Below are 10,892 nucleotides of genomic sequence, written 5' to 3' on the forward strand. Positions count from 1 at the left end.
CAACACTGCCGCATTTTAAAATTCGATGGTCAAACTTTTCCGTATATTCTATTAGCACCCTATTATGTATGCATGATAATGGGAATACAGTCATCCCTCGATATCAGGCAACCTCGATATAAGGCAACCTCGATATAACGTAACTTTTACCTCGATATAACGTAACTTTGAAAATGTTTTGAAATTGAAAATAAATGATACAGCAACTGTTTTCGGAGTATAAATTGCTTCAAAAAATGTTTGCAGTAAGTTTTAAAATTAATGAAACTTATGCGAAAATTGTCCTAAATGGGCATAAGAAAGGTTTCAAAATACTAATAGGTGATGGAAAACAGGTTTTCACGCATTCTTCAGTAACAATTCACAGTCTTGCATCAATTAAAAAAAATTATTATTTTTTGTTTGTTGAAATTTTCTCTAAATGGGCATAAGAAAGGTTAAAAAATACACTAAGGTCGCTTTTTACGTTGGGGATGCGTTCCAAATTTGTATGGGCCCGCGTAAAAAACGACTTTTTTCAGTTGCAAATATAACAAAGAAAACCGTCCTTAAACGTTAAAACCTCGTTTGAATATGATAGTGGCCAATCTAGAGACCAAAATGCAATATTTTAAATTCTGAGTATTTACACCAAAAAATGTGATTTTTTTTCGAAAACATATATATGATCAATCGTGTCCTAAAACGAAAAACGTGATTGAAATGAGGTCGATATCTTGAACCGTTTTTGAGTAATGGAGGAAAGCAACCCGCGTAAAGAGCGACCTTACTGTACTGATAAGTGATGGGAAATAAGTTTTCGCGCATCTTTGAGTAACCGTCAACAGTCTTGCATCAATTAAAAAATAAATTTCTGCTTGTTGAAAATTGTCCTAAATGGGCATAAGAATGGTTTAAAAATACTGATAGGTGATGGAAAATGGGTTTTCGCGCATATTTGGGTAACCATTAACATTCTTGCATTAATTAAAAAAAACGATTTTTTTTGCTTCGATATAACGTAACTCGATATAACGTAACGAAAACAAAAATAAAGTTGCCTTATATCGAGGTGTGACTGTATCAGAAAATTGAAACAAATTGGATCATGACAGTTCCAAAAAAGGTTGTTATAGTCAAAACACACCTGATTCTGTTACCTGTACAATTCGAATCACTGTGCCCTGCAACTCCCCTTGGCTACGCCACTGTTACATATACTTTAAGTCGTGTAAAACATGTCAGATTTGGTAACAAATAATCGTGTTACTAACAAATAATCGTGTTACTTTTCTCATTTCATTCGAAGTAAACAGCGACTGAAGCGCATCAAGAGTTAAAAAAAATACGGTAATGATTCTCTAAGTATAATATTGTGCCGTGATTGGTTCCGTTGCTCTAAAGACGGTAATTTTAATGCTAACAACTGTCTGCGTAAAGGAAGGCGAAAAACCTTCGAAAACGCTGAATTGGAGAAATTGCTTGGCGAAGATCCATGTTCAACGCAGGAACTGCTTGCTTCGGTATTAGGGGTTACCCAGCAAGCCATTTCAAAGCAATTGCATGTTTTTACAAATTAAAGTTGCATTTCAATTTGAAAAAAAAGAGGGAACTTAGTTGCGTACCTAATGTTAAATAAAATTTCTACGAGTTGTTTGGTTCCTTTCATCATAATTCTTTAGGTTTTAGACTGTGGAATTCCGCCTTCAATACCGCTTAAATTTTCTGATCCTGTTTATATTATTTGAAGGTATTGTTTCAAAAGAGTGCGTTCTTGAAATCCATAAGTTTCGGGATTCTTGTACATGAGTGGATATGGATTTTTCTCGACACTCAAAAAAAAATTTTGAAAACGTATCCAATTCGAAAGTTATTTAATATCTATAAATATTTTTTAAAATATTAGTCTTATTATTGTTGAGTAACATTTCAAAAATATATTCTAAAAAAATGATAGAATTTCAAACACGTGTACTACAGAAAAATCATTGAATTTATTGTAAAATAAAAAAAAAACTACAGAAAAGAGCCACGGCGTTTCTTAATATTCTAATAATTTTATACAGGAGAAAAGTGTAAGAAATTTTAATTGAAACTTTAAACTGCGGCCATCATCGACTTTGCATACAACTAGTGTAGAAAAATTTCTTTTAAATTTGTGTACATTCGAAATGCGACTCGCAGCATCAGATGGCTGAAATTGGCTCGGATTGCTGTTGAAATTAAGTATCTTTTTGAGATGTTCTTCGTTTCAACTTCTGATATTTATTTTTCGCATGTTTTTAGAGGTTTATTCAATTATCGGACCAACAAAGTTTAACATTTGGAATTTCTAAATTCTTTCTTAGATTTTCGAATTAGATTCTTTCTTAGATTTTCAAATTTTAAAACTTTTAGATTGTTTGGTTTTTCGATGAAATGCTTGTATGCATGTTTGTTTGTTCATAGAATTTGTGGATTTTCAAACTGTTGTCGGTTTCCTAATTTCTCTAATTCTTCTCAATTCTGAGACCTGTTCACTTCATCTTGTATTGCTGTAATATTCAACCACTGGACCTATAAAGTTTTGATTGTGCACCGTGTTTTTTGGGCCGTAGAACTCATACATTTATCTGAATTGTGTATCTTCTGATTTTTCAGGAAAGCACGCCTTGTAGTGTTTTTATTCTTGAGATTATGGATGCATGAAACTCAAATAAGTTTCTACTATTAGATTCCCTTAGGCTTAGGTTTTTTAGGTAAGCCTTTTTTTAATTTGTTAGAAGTTTTTAAAACAATTAATGCATATCATTTAAAGTCTGTGAATCTGGTGCAACAAAGAGTCGGTCATTTTTTTCCTTATGATCACTTAGTCGCTTACATCTCCCGACCACTTTAATCAAAAGCTATCGCGGCTAATGAGTACGGCTTTTCATCTCACTCGTGATGAACTGCACTCAGCATTTAAATCGCATACAAATTATAGCTACTCGCTTGATTTGTTGTTTCTGTTTATTGCAAGCACGGAGCTGTGCAATGTGCCAGGTATTTATATGTCAATACAATCATTCGCCTCATTCCGTACGCCGTACATGCGGAAAATCACGGAGACCGCGGAGACTGTGCGAAAACAGCTTCTTGATCAGGCCAGTACAGTCAGGTGTGTTCTCGGCTTCTACATTTCACTCCGGCACTGGCACCAGTCGCACTTCCAATTACCGTTTTCTACCATTAACTTTATTATAAACATATCGCCTGTAATGATAATGATGATGATGATGATGATGAGGATTATAAAGATGATGATGACGCTAATTGCAATGTGAAGAGATGATGATTGAAGAAGGTACTATTCTTTGGATATCGTTGCTATTGCTCTCTGCGCACGCAAACCTAAAACAAACAGAACTATCCATCAAACCTACCCATCCCCGTATTCTCTACGCAGTCCCGTTCCGCGGTCCACCCCGCTACAACCCACGGCGCCGTTCCGGGCTCGGTTGGGGCTCAACGTTGTCGCGCATTTACGGCGGTCCGCCGTCGCCTTGTCCGTCCGAACATCCCTTCAGTTCGGCCAGCTCCAGCCTGTCGGAGGGATCGTCCAGCCATCGGAGCCATGAAGATGATATCAGCATTGTTACCGGTAATGTATTGATTTAGCGTGTAGTCTCCTAGCCAGTAGCGTTTTAGGTTTCTTCTCCGTTAGGGTCGCGGTGCGCGGATGTTCCGGAGCAGGTGACTGCTTGCAAGCTAACTACCTTTCAACTAAATAGTACCATGTTAGTCGAAATTTTGCATCGAGAAGTGTTCTAGTGCATGATTCGTTAAGTGTATGTGCAACTTGTATGTATTACTAATAATCAAGCATTTTATATGAATGTATATTTTTCTAATCAAATCATTCACCAGTTGATTTTCACATTAAACTTTCATTGTTTTTCATACATTTAAACATCATGCAAATAAAAAAAGAACAAATAATGGAGCAGCGTGATATTTAGTTAACCCAAGCGCTCGCTTTATTCTAACTTACCAGAGCTCAGAGCTCCCCTCAAACGAATAGCAAGCTATGCCAGCCAGATCGACAGGCAGGGAACGTGCCCATCATTTAACTCTCCTAATTAAGGCGTAAGTGACAGCTATTCTCACTTCTGAATCTATTTTTTTTCTTCCTTTCTCTCCATCCGGTTTATTCCCAAACAGACAAAAGCCTCGGTGACACCAGCGACATCATCAGCGACTCGTCCGGCGTTGGCACCAACTCGGACAGTGCAGCCTGTTCGATTGGTCATCCGAGTACGACGGTGGTCTGCATGGAGGGGTACGACGCCGGCCTGTCCGGGCACATCCACATCCAGCCGGGCGACGTGATCGAAGTGGTCGGTTCGACAGATTGCGGCCTGCTCGAAGGATTCGTACGCGGTACGAACAAAACCGGTTTCTTCCCTGCCCACTGCGTGCAGGAGGTTCAGTTCCGGCAGAAAAGCATCATCAACGTGTCGACCTCTACGCCCCATCACATGTACGTGATCAGCACCGGAAGCAACGAACTGCCGGAACACCAGCAGCAACAACAGCAGCAGCAGCAAAACCAGTTGCAATCCCAGCAGTACAACAGCCAAACTGCGCCCAGGGCGAAAAAGGCGTAAGTTTCCAATACTTTTTTTCTCTTTTTAAAAGAAAAGATGCATTTGGGTTTGTTTTTTTTTCTTCCAGGGTCACCGGTGAACCGCGCAATGTGGTCCTGCACCGGGCGAAGCGAGGCTTCGGTTTCATTCTACGCGGTGCCAAAGCGTCCTCTCCACTAATGCAGCTTAAACCGTCACCCCGCTGTCCAGCTCTGCAGTACCTGGATGACGTCGATCCGGGTGGCGTTGCCGACATGGCCGGCCTCAAGCCGGGCGATTTTCTACTTGCCGTAAGTAACGTTTGCTACTAACTATAACTTTACCAGTCACTCTCACCTTCTTCCAGATCAACAACGAAGACGTCACGTGTGCCTCACACGAGCACGTGGTCGACCTGATTCGGAACTCGGGCTCGCTGGTTTCGATGACGGTCATCACGCTACCGCAGAATTTGGTCAATTCAATGATGGAAAGTGCTATTAGTGCCAGCAATGGCGGTGTTGGAGGAGGTGGCGACGGTAGCCAACATTCCGGATCCGGTATGAGCACTCCGGTTTCATCCCGGCAGTGTTCCACGCTGCCCCGTCGAATGAACGGTGGAACGGCTGGGTTGGCCGGTTGCAAACTGCCCGCACCGATGCCACCGCGACGAGATCCAAAGACAACGCTTAGTGTAGGACGCGCTCGTGCCAAATCGATGGTCGCCGGTTTGGAGGGAGGCGGCGAGAAAGACGACGATGATTTGACCAACCAAACTAAATCCACGTCGGCCGAATCGATTCATCAGCAGTCGCAGTCCGCTATCAGTACGCCGACCCAGGGTGGACCGGGAACTCCGACACAGCCACGAACAGCCAGTATCAAAGCGCGGCCCACCTCTAGTCGAATCACAGCTGCTGAGTTGGAAGAATTGTTCCAGCGACAGCAGGGTGCCGATGCAAATCGTTGCTCAATGCTTATGACTAGCTCACGGTTCCAGTCTGGTTTTGATAGTGGTACTGCAACGCCCCCAACCTCTCCACAGAAGGGACCAATTGTATACGCCAGCGTGGCGGAGATGAAACGCAAGAAGTCATCCAAAATTGGTACGCTGAAAGGTCGTCCCATTCCAATTCCGCAGGTCGGTTCCGATTTGAAGCGTACCTTCCACAGCACACCCGACCTTGCAACGGCGGGTACAATTTCGGCAGCAGGTAGCGCCGGAACGCTCACTCCCTCGTCCAGCTGGTTCAATACCGTTGGTCATAAAGGTCATCGATCTCAAGACGACGTCCACAGCCTACACATGTCAATGCAAAGACTGAATCTCCCACCACCAAACCACCCGCCGCCTCCACCACCCGTCGGACAGGTTGTCAAGGTGGAAATTTCCCGCGGCTCCGAGTACGAGTGCCTCACCGCGCTCCAGAAACACATTCAGCAGAAAGCCAAACAGCAGTCGAAAATTCAGGACTCGGAGATTATGTCCAGCTTCAAGCCAGCCTCGAATGCCAAGCTGTACGCCTCCCCGCAGGACATCCGAAACGTTGGCTATCGGACCACCAGCATTGCCTCCAGTAGCAGTGGCAACAGCAGCAGCGGTAACAGTAGTACCGGAACAGAGGTGAGGTTTACTTTTATTCAACAACTTTGATTTTAAAAATATGGTACTTTTTAGGTTCGCAAAGCATCATCCCTGCGCTCTAATACCAGTCTAGCGACAAGCGCGAACAACGTTACCACCGTTACCATCGGTGGTGGTAGCAATCCCTACGCTCAACCTGGCCGTCCCGCAATGCAGCAGTTGGCCCAACCTCAAACCCAGCAGCAACAACAGCAGTACAAATCACCTCCCCACAGTGCGCCTCCACTACCTGATCCAGATTACAGTCTGAGCGAATCGGACACCGAAGAAGATAACTCGGTTCGGCTGGTGCGCAAGAAAGTGAACGGAACGACGGCTGACAATGCAGCAACCGGCAAGGGAACTAACGGAAGTGCGGTTGTTAATCCCGGTATGGCTGCTGAAACGAGTGGAAATAGCAACACGAGGTGAGATTGTGCTCTACTGGAAATTGTTTTGATAATGAGCGTTTCTTTCAAATATTTTAGTGGCAGTAGCTCCGGTTCCAGCTCAATTCCTCACTCATTTTCGGTGGAGGAGATCCAAAAAATCCGCACAAAGCTCAAATCATCCAAATCCTACCCGAACGATTTTCTGCGGCAGCAAAACAACCAGTCGGCTGACCAGGCCGCTGGCTTGAACAACGAAGACAACGGTGACAACAGCTCTTCGGGAGTTAGTAGCGACCAGGAAGTTACCGTCACTTGTAACGAGATACCGGCACCGAATCCAAAACCGACTGCATCAGCTCTCGATCCAAAAAAGGTGGGATCACTGTTGGAGCAGAAAAAGATGGCGGTCATGATTACGGCAACGGTGCCTCTAGTGCGCAGTGACGAAGATGACGATGAAAGTCCCAGTCCACCAGCGACCGGCTTCCAGCGACACAATTCCCTCACCCGAAAGCAAGCGGCAACTATTGCGGCACAGCGTGCAAAGGCCAACCAGCAAAATATCCAGCAGCGGCACGCTGTCACACTAGCAACACTGCCACCACCGATTGAAGCTGATTCGGATGAGGCTGATTCAAGTGCGCTACCAGCAGACGGCACCGTCGGGGATGGATCGGCTATGGTGCTGCCACCTCCGGCGGAGTTTAGCGATTCCGGACCGGGACATCCCCCACATCAGCCGCAGCAGCATCATCATCACCACCACCAGCATCAGCATCAGCACCAGCATTATCCGGCATCAGCGCTAATCGGTGGCCACAATCCAAATTGCAAGCGTGTCCGAATAGTCGGCGCTGTCCCGAAGGTCAACCGACTAAATAGTCAGTAAGAGGAAACAGTTTTCAACATTCTACCAGTAGATAAATGAACATCGCAACCACTTTAAGGATAAAGGTATCGATTTAGATAAGCTAATCTCACTGGGACTAATAATCTGTATGCTCTGGCCTATTTCTTATATTGCGGAGTTTCTCGAAGAAAAAAAAAACAGCTTTTATCGTGTGTAGAGAAACCTAAGAACTAAATAAACGAGAATACGGGTGAAATTAACGATAGTGTCGGGTGTGCGAGTGCCACGCATTGCTCAGCCAAGCACCATGCACCCGCACCCAGCTAAGCGACGATCGCGCACTTAAAACCACGAGAGAAAGCAAAAACTATTCACGCTCAAACGGTTGATTAGGAAGGATTTCACGCTAATTCTAGCAGTAGTTGGCGATACCCTATCAGAATTCAGACAAACTTTGTATGTTTTGTAAAATAATAAAGGTTCATCTGAATCTGATAGAGTATCGCAACCTCTATTACAGAGTTGGCGTAAAACCCCTTCTAGACATACTTTCACCCACTTCGGGCTGCTGATTTCCAACCGGTGGCCATTTCTACTTGTCCCATCCCAAGTAGCTCGTGCAATACCCGGGCAAAAGAAAAGCGAATTCGTCGACGAAAGCTCAAATCTTGAAGGCGTTCCGCCTTCTCCCCCTTCCAATAAGTAGCCAAAATCGAGTAACGGAAACCTTCAATCAATGTTGTAGAAATACTGAGTTGTATAAATGTTTAACCACCCCTACCCTAGGTATCAGTTTTTAGGTTGTGTATTTTGAAAACGGCAAGCAAAACGATCTTTCAAGTTGTTCATCGTAGCGAATATTGGCAATCAGTGTATGCGGCTGGAACAATCTGAGAATTCGTTTTCGATTTCGGTTTAACGTTACTTTTTAGTGGATTTTACTAGTGTATAATGGTTCTTTTACCTTAGTTTAGTTCAAAGTTCGGTGGAATAAGTGATTTATTGCTCAGCACTTGATTGTTCAACAGAAATTGGTATGACGCACGTTTAGCCGAATTTGATCTTTTGTAATTTTCTGCTTCTTTTCTAAACACCTGTTCATACGGAATCGTTTCGAACTTTCTGTCTTTAATTAATTACATTAATTAACAAGTCAACAGAATAGTAGCTAATGATAAGATCCTCCAAACATATGTCTGAAAGTGCGAACAATCCACATTGGGAACATTTTTAAAGGAAACTCTCATCCACCCTCCTGGTTGTTATATTACTGTTGTACATTTTCTTCCCCGCACCATTAGAGAGGTAAACCTAATTTGTAATGAAACAATTACGATAGAGTGATGATGATTAAGTAAGCAGAAATGGTCTCGAGAAAAAGACACTTTTTGTTGTTGCCTCCCCCAGTTGTAGTTTGCAGTTTTTTACTCTATGCATAGTGAAAAGCTATAAATTCGTCACCTATCTGAGAAAAAAGTAACAAGTGTCGTCATAATATTTAATGCTAACGGAGTTTTAAAACATCGCAATTATCTTGTCGTATAAGCAAAAAATCTCTCACACATACACACATAGACACAAACACATACACATGCATGAAGACAAAAAAAAACAACAGCCATTCAGCACGATTCGTATGAAGCGCAAGCGAAATTTTACTATTAAACTTAACACTAGAAAGAAAACGGTAAGCTTAGAGCAAACAAAACGAATAGCAAGCAAATCTGTCCGTAAAATGTGAAACAAAAAAAAAACAAAAACTATTTTAAAACGTAAACAATCCAAATAGTTCTCATCACAACCTGGTTTATAGCCTAACATAATCGAAGCAGCAGTCCAAAAATGAAAACAACTTACAACACGAATGCTAAACGTAACACAATGCAATAGCCTTTATAGCAAGTTAAACAGCAAAAAAACACAACATGAACGAATATTAGACAAACGACAGTACATAACCGCATTTAGCAAAGCAACAGTCACAGGCATTTTAGTCAGCATTATAACTCAAACCCTTATACACAGATAAACGATGGTCACCACGAAAGTAGAAAAAGCGAAAAAAAAACAAACAAACAAACCGTACTGAAATAACCCGCCCACAAACACATACACGTAGCACACCCACCCACACATACTCACACTTACATCCAAACATTCACAATCGCAACCAATCGTACTAGTTGTCACCCATTTGGTGTACTCACTCACACAGGCGCACGTGTGCGTGTAGTGAGCTGCGCGGGAAAAATCCAAACCACGATCGGCAGAAGACGCAAGAAAAAAAAAACAAAAATTAAAGGAATATCCACACATATATTCACATCTGAAGCAAAGTATCTTTTTTGATTCCGGCAAGTATCTTCTTCGGCATGATCCGATCATATGATATTACAAACAGTAACTGCTATAATATAGTGATTATAATAATAAAAACACAAACAATAAGCAAAAAAAGGAGGAAAAAGTTTTTTAGTCCTAGTTAGAAGAAAGTGCTCGCTGTCGTTGGATTTTCCAGCAATAGTCGGTTGAAGGAGTTCTTGGATAGCAGGTAATTTATTTTTTTCATTCTGCATAAAACCTCTTCAGTAAACCATGTAGTACAAAATAACAATATCGATTTGTAATATACTGATAGTGTCGGCCGCAGTTATACTTTGAGAGAAAACTCTTCATAACTGCGACGGAACCGAGTCGTCATTTTTTTAGGTTATACCCATGGGCGCAACTACGGGGGGGCTACGTGTTTAGCCCCCCCTAGAATTTCCCAGAGAATGATTGTATTCAATATATCTACATTCTATATTACTTATCAGAGCATCAAAATCAACACAAATTGAGATGTCGTCATTCATTGGCTAAGAACTAGTTCTGCACCCAGGATCGATTCTCAACCCTTGCTCTCTTACTCACTTTACCAGTCAGACGAGAGCTGTAGTAACTCGTGCTGTATCAAGAAGTCGCCAGTTTACTCGGTTTTGGGCTGTGTTACACCAGTTCCCCAGACGTCTCATCACTCGCAAGTTTTTTTCAATCTGGTCGAGCCATCATGCACGCTGCGCCCCTTAATTTCTTGTGCCGGTAGGGTTGCTGAAAAGAAGTGATTCCACATGGTTGTCGTCCGGCATTCTTGAGATGTGACCGGCCCACCGCAACCTATTGTCTTTCGCCAGGTGTGCAATGGGGTTCTCTCCAAGCAGCGATTGTAACTCATGGTTCATGCGCTGTAGCCATTACCCGTCGTCCGCTTGTGCTCCTCCGTAGATAGTCACCTTCTGTTTGCCGATAGGCACCTTCTATTCGAAAATATCAAAAGGACTTCCATAGAGGACTACCGGTTATCAGGGTTTTGTAGTTTTTTGTATCGAAGTGGTCATGTCCGATCATCACCGTGATTGGTGCGTACGTTTATAATGTCTGAGAAGAACGGGCCGTCGTTGAGAACGTGGTCAATTTGTTTT

General features: G+C 42.6%; 1 protein-coding gene across 7 annotated transcripts in view; it reads left to right on the plus strand.

Annotated features, from left to right (window-relative positions):
- Positions 1-9,888, plus strand: part of LOC129723869 (SH3 and multiple ankyrin repeat domains protein 1) — a 298,799-nt gene extending 288,911 nt beyond the window's left edge. For 5 of the 7 annotated variants that reach the window (XM_055678331.1, XM_055678336.1, XM_055678334.1 and 2 more), the window contains 6 exons: positions 3,407-3,601; positions 4,162-4,603; positions 4,675-4,876; positions 4,933-6,189; positions 6,244-6,617; positions 6,678-9,888. In XM_055678331.1, coding sequence (XP_055534306.1) covers positions 3,407-3,601; positions 4,162-4,603; positions 4,675-4,876; positions 4,933-6,189; positions 6,244-6,617; positions 6,678-7,470 — 3,263 coding nt within the window. In that variant the 3' untranslated portion in view covers positions 7,471-9,888. The remainder of the gene's footprint in view (positions 1-3,406; positions 3,602-4,161; positions 4,604-4,674; positions 4,877-4,932; positions 6,190-6,243; positions 6,618-6,677) is intronic. The other 2 variants (XM_055678335.1, XM_055678337.1) reach the window with 1 other exon arrangement.
- The last annotated feature ends 1,004 nt before the right edge of the window (positions 9,889-10,892 follow it).

Source organism: Wyeomyia smithii, chromosome 2 (genome assembly GCF_029784165.1).
Source record: "Wyeomyia smithii strain HCP4-BCI-WySm-NY-G18 chromosome 2, ASM2978416v1, whole genome shotgun sequence".
NCBI classification, from domain to species: domain Eukaryota; kingdom Metazoa; phylum Arthropoda; class Insecta; order Diptera; family Culicidae; genus Wyeomyia; species Wyeomyia smithii.